The sequence below is a fragment of the Cyprinus carpio genome, chromosome A17, assembly GCF_018340385.1.
Source record: "Cyprinus carpio isolate SPL01 chromosome A17, ASM1834038v1, whole genome shotgun sequence".
Taxonomy (NCBI): domain Eukaryota; kingdom Metazoa; phylum Chordata; class Actinopteri; order Cypriniformes; family Cyprinidae; genus Cyprinus; species Cyprinus carpio.
In genome coordinates, this window is record NC_056588.1 from 27750627 (window position 1) to 27768997 (window position 18371).

General features: G+C 34.8%; 2 protein-coding genes across 2 annotated transcripts in view; one reads left to right on the forward strand and one right to left on the reverse strand.

The window, feature by feature from the left end:
* Positions 1 to 11365, forward strand: part of LOC109107321 (ribokinase-like) — a 29046-nt gene extending 17681 nt beyond the window's left edge. The window contains exons 7-8 of the mRNA XM_042774585.1: positions 852 to 943; positions 11148 to 11365. Coding sequence (XP_042630519.1) covers positions 852 to 943; positions 11148 to 11300 — 245 coding nt within the window. The 3' untranslated portion in view covers positions 11301 to 11365. The remainder of the gene's footprint in view (positions 1 to 851; positions 944 to 11147) is intronic.
* A 141-nt stretch (positions 11366 to 11506) lies between these two features.
* On the reverse strand, positions 11507 to 14343 carry LOC109089781 (39S ribosomal protein L33, mitochondrial). The gene is made up of 4 exons (XM_019103739.2): positions 14199 to 14343; positions 13834 to 13852; positions 13362 to 13468; positions 11507 to 11961 (listed from the first exon to the last, which is right to left on the reverse strand). Exons 1-4 carry the CDS (start codon positions 14218 to 14220, stop codon positions 11912 to 11914), a joined length of 198 nt encoding a protein of 65 aa, XP_018959284.1. The 5' UTR covers positions 14221 to 14343; the 3' UTR covers positions 11507 to 11911.
* Positions 14344 to 18371: the final 4028 nt, after the last annotated feature.

An 18371-nucleotide genomic window follows, 5' to 3' on the forward strand; every position in this document is an offset into this window, starting at 1 on the left:
ATTTATTGTACTTTCATGCTGCTTCATTGTGTTCTTTGGAGCTTGACAGTCTAAATCACCATTCATTTTACAGTTTTAATTAGACAATCTTCAAAATATGAATATGAATATGAACAAAAAATACGAACTTTCAGGTGTGAGTTTTATGTTCAAAACACTGAATTGTTTAACGTGTAAGGCCAAAGAGTTGTCATTCAAAAAGTTTGCACTGAGGGAATTGCAAATGTCATTTAGGGGAAGGGAATATGTTAAGAGGATGACAATTCTTACATCCAATATGAACATATTTTCTAGTAAAGATCATCTTCAAACCTGGGTGAAATTCTTCAGCAGAAATGTTCCTTATGACATACTAAATTTTCCCACCTCTTAAATTGCGTCGTTTACTAAGCTTACTAGAAATCCCCTGACAGACAGGAAGTAAGAAGATGTTTGGTTACATACAGTTACTTCCTGTGGTTGAGTTTTACAAAACATTTTATGTTTAGAAGAGTGGAAAAAAAAGAAAAAAGGATGTGATAGCCAAAGATGTTGTTATGAAACTATGGTTATGTTGAGAAAGGAGCAAAGTTTCATTATATCAAATCGAATGAATGTAAGTAGCTCAGAGGGCAAGTTTCATACTGACTGTCTGACGTGAACTGTGGTATGTCTACATGCATGCCGCTTATAGTAACTCATAACAATAGTTTGACATAAAATTTATTTACCTTGGTGTTTACATGTGGTATTTGCATCACTTTTTTTCTAAGAAAAAAAAGTTCCCATGTAACCCAATATCTGGGTTATATGATATCTGTATATATGATATCTATATAATATCTGAATAATATTTTCTGTGTCTCTTACAGTGAAGACCATTTTTAATCCAGCTCCAGCTATTGCAGACCTGTGTTCTGATTTCTACAAAGCATCTGATGTTTTCTGCTGCAGTGAGTCTGAGGTGAAAAACAATATTAGTCACATTGCATACAACATATCACATAAACAGGCTAAATTTGCTCCACATTGCTATGGTTCTGTGGGTGGTTGCCAGGGTATTGCTATGCTTAGGTGTATAGAAAGAGTTGCTAATGTGTTGCCATTTTAAAGTAAAATATGTCATTTATAAGTTATAAATGAACATTAAATAATGAATACTAATTCCAAAAAGCAGTTTGACAATAACTTTGAGCCCAAATTTGCTGCATTAACCTGAATAGTCTATTTTCCAAATAGGTCTTCAGGTTTGTTGAAGAAGGCAACTAGAGTTCAGTTACCTTGCCTGCCTTACCATGACCTGCATAATAGAAACAAAATACAACAGCCCAAAAAGTCACCTACCTGCCAAATGCAAGAAACTATGGGGCCGCCCTATTTCACATCGTGGCAGGGTGAGATGACAGACAAGGGATTGGATTGATGGGAAACAGTAAAGTTAAAGCAGCCACAACCAGGCAGGCAGATGCACAGATGGTGTGTCAGTGTGGCCTGGGGCAAAAGTTTCAGCGTGACTGAAAGTTTGAACCAGAGTGCTCCGTCAGGGCAGCTTTGATGTGGCTGGGAGGTTGGAGGGGGAAAAATGTACAGGTGGGACTTAAAAGTGAGAACCCTCAGTACAAATCAACCCCTTAGATTCAGCCCTCGTCCCAGCACACACATTCGTGTACCCACTTGGCTCTCACCCGACGACTTCAGAGTGAATGATGAATCATCAGCAGTTTACAGAAGCAGATAACCACACATTTATGAGCAATGTGTGCACTTTTCTGTTTTGGCAGCCAGCTAGGAAAGATTGATGGCAAAGCTTCAAGTACACAAATACAAACGGGATACTAATTGACCTGATCTTTCAGTTCTATCTCCACTCTTTTGGTGGGCTTGAGTGGGGGCTATCCTTCACACCTGCAGCATACACTTCTTCATACCCTCTGTTATTATCATGTATGGTTTCTGTCCTTTCTTCTGCATGTATTCTTAACCACTGATCTTCAGCCAGTTCTGTGTAATCACATAAAGTGGTAAATATTGAAAAATGATTTCCGGTAACTTTGACGACAACAAACCTCAGTAAACAAAAGGGTGATGGTGGTCATTTCATTCCTGGTCTTATTGTGCAAAGCTTGATTCAGTTTATAAAATTTAAATTGCATCACCTCTTAAAAAAGCAGGTTCTGCAATCCCTGTAAGTTTTCTCTTTATTCTCCATTTTCATTATGTAACACCCATTTAATACATGTTTCTATCATGTTTCATAATACAAACAATTCCTAATGGATAAAATCTTTTTCTTGCTGAATGTCCTGTTTCACATGTCCAATTACTTAATTGCTACTGTTTCATATTAACTTTAAACCATATTGTTATTTAGTTATCTAGCTATGTCAACAGTTTAGCCAGCTTGTTAAATTTTTACAATAAGGTAAAATTTGTTAATAGAAATAATGCACTGGGTGTCATGAATTAATGAATTAACCATGAACAACAAATTATTATATCATATATCAATTTAGATTAATAATTGTTTAAAAAATAATGCTATTGTTTGTTAATTCATGTGTCTTGTTAATGTACTATATTAACTAATGTATTATATATCCAACTTGAAAAAAACAAACAAAAAACAAAGATTTATAAATGCTAAAGAAGTATTGTTCAATCATTGTGGGTCCATGATGCAATGAACTGATGTTGTAATATTGTTAATGCCAGCTTTAAGTCACTTAATCAGCCAGATTCTCTTTAAACTGTTGCTCAGCTATGAAAATAGTTGATCTGAAAATGAAAACTGTTCATTTGCATGCTGCATGCATGCTGTAGCTGAGAATACAACACGACCTTGCATTGCTTTCTAAGCTTTGCCCTAATAACATTTCAGATAGCAACTACACATGAAATCATGTTTATTTAGATAGAAGCATTTACATGATTGGAAATATAGTATGTTTCTGGCAACTGTATCTGTTTTTTAGAATGCAAACATTTTAGCATAATTGTATTTTAGCTATTAGCAGAACTGGTATTATCATAAATGTTTCCTGATAATCTTGTGGTGTTCACACCTATCATCCTTTTTATGGAGCAAACTTGGATCTAAAACTGTCCAGGCACTTGACGTATGAAGGAGAAGAAATGTATCTATGCAGCATATTGAGCAGATATATCTGGTGCTCAAAGCCTGTGACTCATCACCACACACTAGGGTACTTCCTGGGTACGTTCTCTAACACTTTACTCTTTGTTATTACAGCATGCCCCATTCATTGAGTTAGTCTCACAAAAGAGAAAATTTATAGATATCAGGTCCACTTTGCAATTTATTCTGGCCAAGAACCACCCACTTATATAGGAAGAGGCTCACAAATATAGTTTAAAATCTTTTCAGAAGGAAAAGTTTTATTAAAGACAAAACTCATAAAACAAAGAATATAAAATTGTGCGTAAGGATATTGCTACTTTACTGCCTTTCGTTATCTTAAATGGTGAAAATATATTCCTGATAACTATTGATATTGATAACAGCTATTGATAACTCCCATGCACTAATAAGACTGGTTAGATCTTTTAATACACATCAGAAAGTCTGTGACTGGTTCGCCTGAAGCTTAAACTTCATGACACAGTATCTGTGAAAACCAGATGTTTTTATAGCCCTACGTATTTGTCATGCCACTACAGTTATCTGTCATTTCTTACTAAAACATCTCATGGTAGTCACAAGTTCAGTCTGGAGTTCTACGTATATGTTAATTGAATACGGCTACTTTGCCTCATATTTTTACGAGTCTGACATCAACCTCATGTTAATTGTGGATGTGGTTTTTCTGGTTTCTTTTCTGATTGTAATCTCTGTAGAGGCTTACTCATGTCACACCTGGATTTGCTAATTCTGGCGTCATCACAACTCATATTTCCTGTTTATTTTATTGCTCTCTAAATGTTTGAAACACCTAAGGGAGTCTTGTAAAGAACAACACTATCAATCATTAGTCACATTTTAGATTGCGTCAAGCCAGAAAGGAAAGTGGACACATCATAGTGTGATGCAAGTTTAGCAATAAATGCTAAAGTCAGTGACCATAAGTGCCCTCCAAAAATGTTGCACTGCTTCTCTTTTCTTTATTTTTATTATTCTTTGGATTAGAAAATGTCTTGTAATTCATATAGACTGGATTTCAGTTCTCCTTGTTTAACCACATCTTGCATGGTTAAAAACAAATTTGCAATGTTGTCCCACACCTACTTGTTAGTGTGACGTGCAGACCACCATCACTCTATGTATCTAAAATTCTAGGGAAAAAAAGTGATTCTGAGACAGTTCTGAGACATAAATGGGGGTTTTCATCATTAATCCATAAACCCTGTAGTTTTCAGTAGAATGAGCAGTGAATTCACAGCAAGATTATTGTGTGACCACATCCATATTTTTTAGTCGTTATCTCTTTTAGTCATGGATTCTTCTGCAAATCACTGCACAGACATACAGAAAGATAACAGTGAGATCAAAGGACTTCTCTCTGGTGATGTGCCTCTCACTGGTGTAACTCTGGTGGACCTCTCCAATGATTTCATATGCTTTAATTTCAACAAGTACCTAGTCAGGCAAATATAATTGCACAATATGTCTTTCAAACACAATTAAATGCACAAATTCATGTTATTTCTTATTTACATGTAATGCAGGGTAGCCAGACCTTCTTTTTTTTTTTTTTTCAGATGAACCTCTTTCATCTAATAATTTTTCTTGAAGTAACTCCTGAGATTTTAATGTAATATGGAAAAACAAAATTAGATTCGTTATTAAAAATAAAAAACTAAAAATTAAAATTAAACTAACCAAAACATTCAAAATAGTACCAGAACATAATGGTAATAGATTCGTTATTAACATTTTGGTCATATAATTTGGAGTCAGTAACAGACTACAATTTATAAGTAATCTACCCAGCACAGTCAATATAGTACCAGAACATCAGTTTGATAAAGGTTTGCCAAATAACAAATTTACTGTTGTGATATGTGTGTTTTAAATTTTTTTTTTTTTCTGCAAGCCATTTAATTTTCCAGCAGCTGCAGTTATTAGTGTGCAATAGCGACATATACGCATTTGTAATAGTGTAGTACTAAAAGCATCAGCTACTTAATTTTATGGATTATTTACAGTACATACAAGATTTTGTAAGTGGCACATACTGGTGCAAGCGTTGTCTTTTATCTTTTATAACTACTACTTTATTACTACTTTACTATTACTACTCAGATGAATTTTAACAAAACTTAAAAAGGGGATCAAAGCCATGTGGTGCAACCAATGTGCAGGGGGAAAATAATAATAATAATAATAATAATAATAATAATAATAATAATAATAATAATAATAATGCTTAAGATGTGTAAGGTGTGAGGAAAATATGTATTATTTTTTATTTGATGGTAGATTTTTACCATATTACTTTTTTAAATTATTAAATGGAATCTTTTCTTGAAAATGTTATAGAAGTTTTTCAAAACCATACTGCTTAGTCAATTTGTTTTTCTCCTTGTGCAACACTTTTTATTCAATTTAGTTTTTTTTTTTTTAACTTTATTCACAGTGATGAAATCATTTAAATATGCCTTTTATTTTGTCTGATCTTTAACCACAGCTCACTCCTAATATCTCTCTCAAAACTCACACACTCACACATGTAGAACACAGCATGTGACGTCCAGTCTCATCAGAGTATGCTGCCCCTGGCTCCCCTGCTCTCTCTGGGTGACTCAGTGCTTAGCAGTGATCCACTCAGCGGGAGACCGCCTGGCTGTGGTCTCCACGTGGCGGTCGGCCTGTTCCCGTGCACTTTGATGACCCATAAATCCTGAGTTGTTTAACTCTTTTGGATGCCCTGATCCCTCTTCCAGTAACTCTGTTTTTTCCCACTTGTTAAAAGCCAGGAGGAGGAGGGAATGGAGCCAAGTGCCAGATTTTATCTAAACGGCTAGACAGGAGCAAGGCATGTTTCCATCAGCATATTCTCAAAGAATGATGGCATATCACTTTTTAAAAATAAACTTTTGTTGTGTTTCCAGTTATTTGGTCTTCCAGCAGCAAAAGTATATGACAAGTGTTTATTTGTGAGGACTATCTTTAGTCATTAAAGAACATTCAATAGGAGGTTAAAGTGTTTACCATGGTTCTCTCCGAGCATTGTTGTGTGAGTCACGAAGCCCAGCAATGCGCTGTGCTCCTTGGCCTGAATCCAGCGTTTTCTGCAGTGTCACCAAATCTCAGTATTTCATACTAAACAACCCCTTGCTGTTCAGAGAATAGGCATGAAATTGCCTCAACTCTGGTACTGCTAGAATTGAATGCTGTCTTTTTGTTTATGGTGCTCAGCTGCACAGAAACACCACGCAGACGTCATGGACAACAATTGACCTGTTGGTAAGCACCTCCCCTCAAACACAGATGAGCCAATGGCAGTCAAGTATCAGTTGCACGAGGAGCAGAACTCGGACATCTGTAGGTTTCAGCGCCATAGAGAAACATTGGAAGATCAGAAGCGCGCATTGTTTTTATGGGGTTTGTGCTTCAAAAATGGAAAAATGTTGTGCCTGGGGTATTTGTAACAGTGATTCCAGGTATCCTGAGAGGATAGGCAATGGAAATAATTTTATTCTATTTTCTAAACCCAAACAAAACTGAGCAAAATGTCCCAAAGCATTCACCCCCAATCCCAATAAAGACAAAGACTTTCATTTTCTGGTTGTCATACTCTCTCTTTAATCGAACCATGCAATATATGAACAGTTTTGTTCCGGGATGTTGTTATCTGCGATTGTGATGAACGTAACATGAGGCTTCTCCTGCTTGCATTGTGATCTGTAAACCGACGCTTCCAAATTAATGCCCACAATATTTAATTTAAAATCTTTTATATATCCCTCCATGGCATATTTAAGTCCCACTTGAATGGTGGTCCTTCTGTGTCCAGAATTGTTCAAAAACATCTTGTGACAAGATTTTCAACCAGACAGCTGTCATTGTAAGACAGTTAGAAACTTCATTTGTTTGTCCGAGTTCGCAACAGTAACTAAGGGGGGCGAGGCTTACCGATAGGTCAATTGGTGTCTTGATGTAGTGATAATGATATACTCCTTTGTGTTTGCTGAGGAAAAAAAAGAGGATGCCACAAATTCTTTTTTTTACTAAATCATTCTTTGGGTTGTGGGCATTATGGCTTGTCAGTTCTTCAGCATGCATTTGAAGAGGGAAGGAGTTCCATGTTCACAACTGCTAGCTCATTGGTCACACCAAAGCCATGAAAGACCACCCATCAACAGCTACTTAGAAATTCTCAACTTTTTGTTGTTCCCAGAGGTTTCTAAGAGTGTTGGGTTGATGGAACTGCCAGAATATTTTTGTTGTTGTTTGAACTCATGAAAATGATTAAAAAATGGTGTGTGGGTTGCTAAATTTACCAACTTTTTACTTAGCTTCTGACTCCCTTAAAGGGATATTATGCACAAGGAATCTCTTGTCTGTCTCAAAGGGACTGCACTAGTGTGTACTCACGACCAAGGAATCCTTTCCCTTGGACACGAAGCAGTCTCAAGTTAAAAGGATCTTTTGTTTTTACAGCTTCACATCAACTAGACACCTCTTCTGTGATCAAAAGCTGTGTGGTATGGCATTACATGAAAAGCACAGCAGGCACTATTACAAATTTGAAAGGGCAAATAAGTAAGTTGTTTTCCTCTGTGTGGCTACCCACCCATTCTACGATAATTCCCTTTGCTCCATAAATCTAAAGGCCTTTATATATCTAAAACTGACCAACCCTTTCATAAGAAAGTGATTCTATCTGTAGCCTACAGTACGTGTCTGTGCTCACAGAGACCAAGTTGTCTAACCTACAGCATACTCAGTTCAGATGGACTGTGGGTGGCCTGTGCTCTTGCATTTGGAGCTCAACCCAATTCCAGAACCTTGCCTTCAAGCTAGACAACATGGCTTGTAGTTGTTTCAAGTTGTTTCAGACAATCGCAATCAGCCAAACTTCACCTCTTTGAAAAGAGCCATAGAGGACCCACCACAGGGATCTTTACAGGAGAAGGTGGTGGGTATTTACCGGAAAACACTGCATGCCTCCAACCGACATTGATGTCATCACACCAAGATACTGTAAATGAAGCCCACAAAGATCCCACACTGAGCTGCATTGGACAGCAGCCATTCTTTTGAGGGAACTTATCCTAGCAGCATATGCAGTGGTGACACAAGATGATAACTTAGACCCCCAAGTGTGTTTATAAAAGATTAGAGATTTGACCATCAGCAAACATTGAAGGTTGTACTGTATGTCTCTCAGAACATCTTTAGGTTTGCCTTTCAAAAACACTTTTTATGGTACACCAACCTTTTGGAAATTCTGAAGGCTTGTGATTTTCAGCAGAATAACAGTGTTTGTTAGGCTGTCTTTATGTTTTGACTTTGTGCAACCCACCCACTGGTCATTCACTCAGTTACCACAGATGGACATTTTCGGCATTAAAGTTCTGGATGCCGTCTTGATCACATCATCTGCGAGTCATCCAATCTGTATTAACTGTATTTAACCAGGGGACTTGCAGATGTACATATTTGTTGTGATAAAATGTTCCAACTGTGGTGACCATCCAGTTTTCCCATGCTTTTACTCCAATTGTCATAATCATGGACTAGCACCAAATTAGATGTTTAGTATATCACATTGACAACTGACTTCAGCGTGCATTCAGAATCAATCCTATTAATTTCCTTGTTCACATTATTATTCACATGAACACTGGTTTTGTGATGTACAATTCATCTGTTTTCTACAAAAAAAAAACAACAACAACAAAAAAAAACATTTATTGACAGACAGCTCTATATAACATTTACCAGAATGTGTCTGGGACCGTTTGGAAGCAACTGGGAGGAGCAGTAGTTCACCACTGATACACTATGGGTCAGACAAATGTTGTCAGATGTCAGTCTCACTTGCGAACTCACTTGAACGATGATCATTTTAATGAAGAACTGGAAAGCCGCATTGTTTTTGCATCATGGTGTTTAAGTAAGAAAAGTTTTTTTTTTCTTCTTCTTTTTAACACGCTCCACTATATATATACTTTGATACAACCACATTATATCACCAACTGCCAATGAAAATGTATCACTTCCACTTGCAGCAAGATATAACGTGGTTGTATTAAAGTTAATATATATTTATATATATATATATATATATATATATATATTTTTGTGTAAACAAAATAGCATTTTTGTTGGCAATGTAGCCGATCGTTCATGATGTTAATTTGTAGGCCATTCTTGTAGGCTTTTAGAATGGCGTTTTTTTTACGAGTCTTAGGGTCTGTGGTTAACATTACTTTCAACTTTTTTTCAATAACATTATAGTCATACCTCAAAATGTAATTTTTTGTTGTTGTTTTGTAAGCTGCTGAAAGGACAGCAACAGTTGTCCAATTCATAAACCAAGTAAACTTACACCCTTGTGCTAGTTATTGTCCTTATTTAGCAACTTGTACGCACCCTACTTGTTTATGGTTAAGGTATGTTTAAGGTTAAAGTAATGTTAAGGGTGAGGTGGAAGGTTTAGCCTTCATCTGAAGAAGGTGGCCTAAAGCCATTGCCTAAATTTCATGGGAATTTTTTCCAGAACTTTCCTCATGACCACATCATATGTCCAATTGCAGATGTTCTTCCATTTAACCAAACAGAAAAAATGCATGACTTACGCCAAACTGGGCAAAGCTGGACTGTGATCCTTTTGTAATGGATTCTTGTCTGCATAGGTCACTTCATTCAGTCATCAATCAGCAGGGGAGTTTAGACAATTGCGGCCTTTGGCCTAGTGGCTATACGGAGAAAAAGGGACAGTCAGCAGTGTGTAATAGAGATCGATGGTTAAGAGGGGGGCCATTGAGATGAGTAATCTGGTAGACTTGTGAGAACCAGTGACAGGGCGATCTGCGGTTAAATCTGAGCACATCATTGCATTCTTCTGTGCTTTCCCATCACAAATTCAACACCCGACATCACCCCTCCCCCTAGATCCCAGTCTACCCCCTGCAGGCATGGTGAAACATGCCAGTGTCCTTATCAATTTCATACAAGTGGAGATAAAATAAAGGCAGCTTGGTGTGTATTACTGCTGACTTGGAAAAAAGAATGTCCCTAAATAAAATAAAAATAAAAATTCCCCTTCCTCAGTTTCTTAAAATATATACAAATTTTTAGATTCAGATGGATTTAGATTGAAGTCAGTTATTTAAAATAATATTTCACAATATTACTGTTTTTACTGTAATATGTAATATTATCATTAATATTTTACATTACTGCAATCGAATAAATGCAGCCTTGGTGAGCATGGGAGACTTCTATTATTGTGTGCGTTTGTGTGTGTATATATATATATATATATATATATATATATATATATATACATATATATATATATATACATATATATATATATATATATATAATTTTCATAATACAATACTTTTGATATTGAGTCTAGATATGACTTGGACATGTTGTCAGGCTACATGAGAGTCACCCAACAATAAATATTCCCTGAGTAATAACTAAGTAAGAGAGTAAATAAAAATGCACACACAAAAATAATGTCACACTGCATGTCTCAGCAAGTGCACAACTCACAACAGAAGACCTTCACAAAGACTTCAAGGCAGGAGGTGACCCTACACCACTGACAGAGGTCAAGGCAAGCTTAAAGCATGCATGTTGTTTCATTCTGACCCATGACCTGTGCCCTAGTCAGCATCTACAGACTTACTCACCATGCATTGCACAACGGCAAACACAAATGACTCAGTACACAAATAGAGAATTAAAGTCGTCATCATCATTAAATATTAGCCGGAGCATTTGGTAGTTTAATATTTATTTTAACATTGACTCAATAAAATGAGTACATTGTGGTGCCATTTGTTTCCCAATTTTGTTTTGCAAGTTACAAACCTTTGGACCTACTGGCATTGAAAGTATGACGGCACCCCCTGCTGTCATATTTGTTTCTCTAAGTGGAAATGAAAAGTTCAGTGTTCTGCTTTTCCGCATTATGAGCATTAATCCAAATGCCACAAACTGAATTGAAAAAATGTCTTAACAGGGAGCTGGCGTTCTGGCTTTCTACATGGCCCATTATCCCACAATGCCACTGGAAGAGATGGCCAGGAGAGCCAATTTCGTCGCAGTCGTGTCTGTACAAACTGTCGGCACTCAAACGTCTTTTCCATTTCAGAAGGATCTGCCAACAAGGTGACCCTTGACGTAAAAACAACACCATTAATCTGTGCACAGTGTCCACAGAATTATTGTTTGTATAATAAACAAAACCCTTTTCCTGGAGAGTTCTAGATAGTGTAATTTCCTGGCATTATTTGTAAATGATATGATATAATGTTTAAATATCTCTGAAAATAAAATAAAACCATATCAGTTGACATAAAGTACAAACAGCAAGTCTGATGTTTTTTTTTGTTTTGTTTTTATAAACACATTTTGGAGGCTAATTATTCCAACAAATCCACTTCAGCCTAAAGCAATCTGTCATTGAGTAGGTGGTTCATTGTTTGCAGTAGGTCAAACTTCTGACTTGGTACAAAAAAGAAAACAAAAGAACCAAACAAATCCAACACAATGCATATTATCCTGACAAGATATACAGCTCATTTTTGGTCTCATTAGACCAGACATCCACAGCTGCAGTGATGCAAAACCTTTACTTTGATGTAAATCTTCTTCCTTCATAGTTGAGTAGTGACACTTTCAGATGTTGGATGTTGTCCATCAAACTGTGGCAGTTGTTTTATGCCAGTTACGCTTTAAAAAAGTCAATTTTCTCAGTGTCTGTATCAAAAGAGTCTCTCACTTTTAAAGAGAACGTATCTTCCTCTTCTCAATGAAGAGAACATGTTTGTTCACTGTGGAGAGTAATGAAGAGAAAAATGTTAAAAAAAAAACTTAAAAAATAAAATAAAAAAACAACACAAAAAAAAATAAAACCATCTATTTCAAAAAAACCATTAATAAAACCATCTATTTTAAAGACCCCAAAAACGGTTAAACAGACATAACTTTATACTTTATCTTGACTTGTGTTTTGAAGTGGGAGCACAACATATCAAAGGTCTGTTTTGTACACAACCTCAGTGGTTTTCAATCTAGTGTCCCCAGAACACTTGAGAGAAAAAATATTTTATAAAGTGAATTTTGAAGGGTGGTCATAGGTAGCATGTTAAATTAATATATTTATTAAATATGTGTAACACAATATTTAACCTATTTACCAAATATGATTGCATTGTCTTTCTGATTTTAAAGGGAAATTACAAGATAGCAATCATTTTTTCTAATAGCAGTCTTAGAAAAAAAAAAAAAAAACTAAACCTTCATAAGTGCTTAACTATCCTTAAGCATACACTATTTAGGTGACACTTTACAATAGGTCTCATTTATTAACATAAGTTAATACATTAGTTAATGAACTAACAATAATGAACACTTATACAGTATTTATTAATATTAGTCAATGTTAATTTCAATAGTTACTAATACTTTTTTTAAAGTTAAGTTTTATTTGTTAACAGTAATTAAGATAAACAAACAATGAACAATTAGATTTTTATTAACATTAAGTCTTATAAAATACAACTGTTCGTGTTAGACACAGTGCACTATATAATGTTAACAGATATAAGTTTTGATTTTAAAAATATATTTCTAAATGCTGAAATTAACTAAATGAGATTAATAAGTAATGTAGCTAACTAATGTAACAAATTAAACCTTAATGTAAAGTGTTACCAATATTTATTTATTTAGAAGTGTTTGTTTTCATGGACTTGCTCACTGGGGTTTTAAGGCAATATTCTCTGTAAAACAACTGTGGAATGATAATCATTTCAAATATTGGTGTATGTACACATTTTAATTCAAAGGTTTCCATTTTCTTTTAAATGAACAGGTTTCTAGTTTATTTGTCTTGACATTAACAGTGGGTAGAAAAAGCAAGATGTCAAAGCAATACAAAGTCAAAGTTTTTATTTTTAATTTTTTTTATAGAAACTGATGTGAATTTATTTTTTCAATTAAGTAATTTTTAAAATGTGTAAAATAACTCTGCCTTTATACTGTGCAATAAGGTTCCTTTCAAAGTGATCATCATATTTGGGAGTCGGAGGAAATAAATTCAGTGCTTGGCATTATACTTACAATGACATAAAACACATCTAATTTTGATCCACTTAGTTTGGCTTCTTTTGATGAAAACAGAATCTATTTGGGAGAAGTAAACATGAGCTAAATGGATTGTTCACCTCACCTATAGGGTCATGCTTTCGCAAAACCAGTTTGTCCCTCAATCGGCCCCTCTTCGTGTTAAAACAATAACCTGTGCCAGCTGCACTCACCATCTGAACCAGCAATGTCCTGAGACACAAGAAGCCAGAGGTAAGTACAAGTACAAAGCACTGACTTCACTGCGTCTGTCTAAAACAAGACATTAAACCAAGCAGCAGGCACTATTTTAAATCAAGTGTTTATCCAGACCTACCAAAATAAACAGCTATCAAAGTTCAACAACAAATCAAAGTTAACAACTGTATGTTCGAAAACAAAACATATAGCATTATTTGACAATGAAATGCATTATTCTGTATACTCTCTGTTTGAAATTTCATAAAGTAATCATACATAAGAGCGCACTTTGGCAGCAGTGCATACTGCATATTAGTACAGCATAGTTAAAATAGTATGTCTGTAAACAAGTGCAATGAAGATGTGGGAATACTCACTTAGATTTGCTCTTGGCAACTAAAATGAAGAATAATTAAAGAGAGGGGGAAAAAAGTAATTAGCACTGACATCTAATAACAGTGTTACGTATGTACGACGTTTATATAAACAGATAATCACCAGTAACATCTACAACAAATCTTTGTGGTATAAAGTTGAACTTCGGCATTTTTTGAATGTACAAATATTATGAATTTACACATGAAACTACTGGTTAGTTATTAGCCGCTAACGCTCCTACTCAGCGCATCTGTTCTGCAGTCTACACGTTTTGCCCGCAGCAATTCTGACAATGAAGCTTTGTAAATATTTTTAGTTTCATATTGTAGATATTACTATAGATTATTATTATAGGTATACTTACGGTTTACTGTAGTGAGAAACATTCTTATTCTTCTATAACAGTAAAGATATAACCGCTCAGAAATGTCACATTGAGCTACTCTGGCTTTAAGTTTCCGGATGAAGCTCCATTGCTTCCGGTGTCATGTGCGTCAGCGGGACTTTGATGGAACTCAAGTAATTTCCATAGACGGTAGGTAATTTCGCCTGTGGGTTAGCGTGGTTCTATACATATGTTATGTATTTCTTTAATATGTAGATATGGAAAGTGGATATGTAAACATGAAAAGCTTAAGAAAAAAAAAAGAAAGAAAGAAAGAATGAATGAATGAATGAAGTCACACTTAAAATACTTATATTATAAATATTAATAAAGTTTATATATATATATGTTTCCGAAAAAAAAAAAAAAAAAAAAAAAAGAAATATGAATATGAATATGAATATGAATGTGCACATTTAGTATGAATGGGTTTTTTATTATTATTGAACAAAAAGCACAGGGGATACAGTATCAAGCACAAAAAATAAAATAAAATAAAAATAAAACATTAAACTCAAAGTAAACCAAGGCAATAGATAAGGGATAGTCTACTAAAAAAAAAAATTAGTAATAGTATGTCATCTTGGTATTTTTTGCCTACTATACTGTGAATTCAGACATACTATTTTTGTCACATATTTAGCCTACTTTATAGTAGGGAAGTATGCAGTTTTGGATGTGGCCTATGGCATTTAAAATATAAAAATATACAGTACTAAAAGAAGTAGTTTAGTGCTAAAAGAACTAAAACTGAAAAATAAATTAAATAAAATGATATTGTTGTAAAACAAATAAAAATGAAAAAAAAAAAAAAAAAACTGTCAAATATAAAAAAAGAGTACACTGTTCATTTACTTGCAGCACATTGTAACAATACAAAGATGGTTGCAAATCAGCAAAATTAGACAAACTTTTGAAGTCTGCCAAATGGCTTACTTTATTTGAAAATAAAATTTTAAATTATATTCTTTGGAGTAACTGTATTATTGGAGCTGTTCCAGGCCCTGTGGAAAGGAGGCTCACATATAAACATTTATTTATTATTATTATTATTATTATTTATTATTATTATTATTATTTTTTATTTTAGTGGCAGTCCTGTTCTGTACACATTTGGAATGATAATTTGGAGCATTCGGTCTTGCATTTAAATTATGTTGTCAGTCCCACAACACCACAGTGTGTACGTGACCTTAATTGCGTACTCTACTTGCGGACCAGCAGCTCATATTCAAGTTTTCTAATGTGGGAGGCAGTTTCTATAGAAGGAGTGATGACTGGTAGAGGGGAAACGATACTGCCAAAAGGAAGACAGGGTTCAGGAAATTAATTGTTGGATGGGCCACACTGCTACCAGCTGGTAGGATGTGTGTGAAATTGCCTGCGTCACTAGTTGATGGTTCTATGGAGAGACCTTACAGTGGCAGAAGAAGCATTTCATTCAGCCTGCTAAATTAGCTCATGTCTTCCCAGATTTTATTAACGAAACCACCCTGCTTACTGTCACTGACACAAGAAGCATGTCATCACAACATACTGCAATAGACACATGTGAAAGAGAGAAGGTGCCAAATCTGATCTGCCAACAGATTATTTTGAAATGCTGAATATTCCAAAATTACGAATTTGCATACATTTTGTGATTATATATTATATTTAACTCAATAAAACCTACTGTATCATATCTGATAATTTTAAAGGCCTCTCAATTATCAACATAATCCAAACTTTGATTAAAAACATGTATTACACAATCTGTGTGTGCCTTCTGTTGTCTGATGGTTTATACTTTTTATCAAGTAAGAGGCCTCTTAGTATAAGTCTAAAAATGTCCTCATTCAGGTTGTGGTACGTGTGTCTTTTTGCTGTGAGGTTTGTTATAATATTGTTAGTTATAGTTATATAGTTTATATTACTAGCTATATTTCAAGATGAACAATTATTGTGCGGAAGCAACTTGATTATCCATCTATATTTTTTTTTTTTTTTTTTTAGAAATACCATGTTAAAATGTCATTATCAAATATAATACATCATGCTTTTGAGGAATGTTTATTTGCACACCCCCCACCTCCAAACCATTAAAATATACATTTTATAGAATGCACATTGATTTACATTACAAGCTGTTAGAATTTTATCTTATGTTTTGGACCTTTAAATGTTTTTAAAATGCATATTTCTCAGTTTGGTCCTCTGAATAAAATTTGCTCTCTGAATAAAAGGCTTTTTCCACAAATATTAAATATATAAAAAATATTTACAATACCCCCCCCCCCCACCCACCCTTTTAAAATTATTGAGAAAATAATTGGTCAGAGAGTCCTGTAGACTGCAGGTGCTCACACTCAAATCACATTCTGTCCCTGCTTGTTTGACTGAGTGAGCTATGATGTCATACGGATGTGCATCAGGTTGCCATGGTGATGGCAATTCAGAGAACCAGATGATGTTGTACCCTCTCAATGAGTCCTACATATGTAACAGGTTTCTGAATTAGAACAAAAACATTTCATGAAATCATTTTTAGAATACTACTGCAAAAAAAAAAAAAAAAAAAAAATATATATATATAGATTTTCCCAGGCTGCAGGTAAGAAAATACATTGGCTACAAATATATAATACAAAAAAAAAAAAAAAAATATATATATATATATATATATATATATATATATATATATATATATATATATATATATATATATATTTTTTTTTTTTTTTTTTTTTTTTCCCAGGCTGCAGGTAAGAAAATCCACTGAAATGTGTTATTTTAGACCCAAGACAAACCTAACTAGGATGGAATTATTTAAGTAACAATAAAATTTACTCAATAAAGAATACCCGAAAGGCACAGGATGTAACAAGGTATTCATTTCTAATCAGTTGCAAAAATAAATAAGTACTAATAATAAGTAAAAAAAAAAATAAAAATTCCTCTCGCATTTCTCATCTGCATCTTAACTCTCACATTACCACTCATTAATGCATTAGTACAGAAGTGTCAAATGCCTCAATCGCAGTCTGTGTGGATTTAGTTCTCATCAATGGATGCCTCTCCCATCTGTGTTCCACTTTCGGAAGCCTCTCTCCTTTCCGTGACGCAAGCGGGAGTGGGAGTGGACTGCCTCCTGTTCCCATGGAGGGGAGAGTAGGCTGCTGACATCTGCCATAAGGAGAAAGAGGAGGCAGAGAGAAAAGATGAATGAATAAAAGGGAGGGTAAAATAAGATCAGTCCACTTTCAGTAATGCTGGAAACCTACTGTGAAACCATGGCACTGCTCAAAAATGAAAAATGTTAATGGTCTGTTGAAAATGATCAGAGGTTGTCTGAAATACAGCGAATGCTGGTAATAAAGTGAAGCCGAGCCACTTCAAATGATAAATGTTGCATATCCTTCTTTCTTTACATAGTTTTTTAGCTTACTCTATGTTCACTTTATGGTAAAGTTAGCTACAAATGTAGCCTTTACAGAATGTCTAAACTGTTTATTAAATTGTCATGTAACAAAAACTGTTTAAGATTATTTAAGGGGATAGTTCACCCAAAAATAAAGATTTTGTCAACAGTCACTCTCCCTCATGTTTTTCCAAACCGGTATGAATTTCAAAAGAAGATATTTTGAAGAAATTCAGAAACCAAACAGTTGCTGGTAGCCACTGACTTCCATAGTAATTGTTTTTCATACTATGGAAGTCAATGGATACCAGCAACTGTTTGGTTGCCAAGATTCTTGCGTTCAACAGAAGAAAGAAAATAGGTTTGGAGGGTGAGTAAATGATGACATTATTTTAATTTCTGGGTGAAATATCCCAACAAACATTTGCTAATTCCTGTTTGGGGGTAAAATTTGATAACTTTTGTCTCCACTCCAACAATCCAACACCTAGCAACTGATGCCAAGGCCAAAGTACCCCCCCAAACACATCCATGCCTTTACTAACCCAGCCACAGATTAGTCACTGGAACACTTCTGATTGTATCGCTTCTGCTGTCCATGTCTCATATGCATTACTTCCCTTGAAGAAAGACTTGAAGACGTTCGAATAATTTACATGCAGTTCACTGAAGTGTTTGATAGTCTTCTTTAATTTCATACAGTACGCCATTAAAACTGATGGTACAGAATAACTTCTTTAAGTATCACGCTA

Excerpts from the sequence above, each read along its gene's own strand:
- LOC109089781 (XM_019103739.2), bottom strand. The coding sequence starts at position 14,220 with ATGTTTCTCACTACAGTAAACC. Across the intron at positions 11,962-13,361 it reads GCGAAAGCATGACCCTATAG|TGAACAAACATGTTCTCTTC; the intron begins GTGAGGTGAACA and ends TACTCTCCACAG.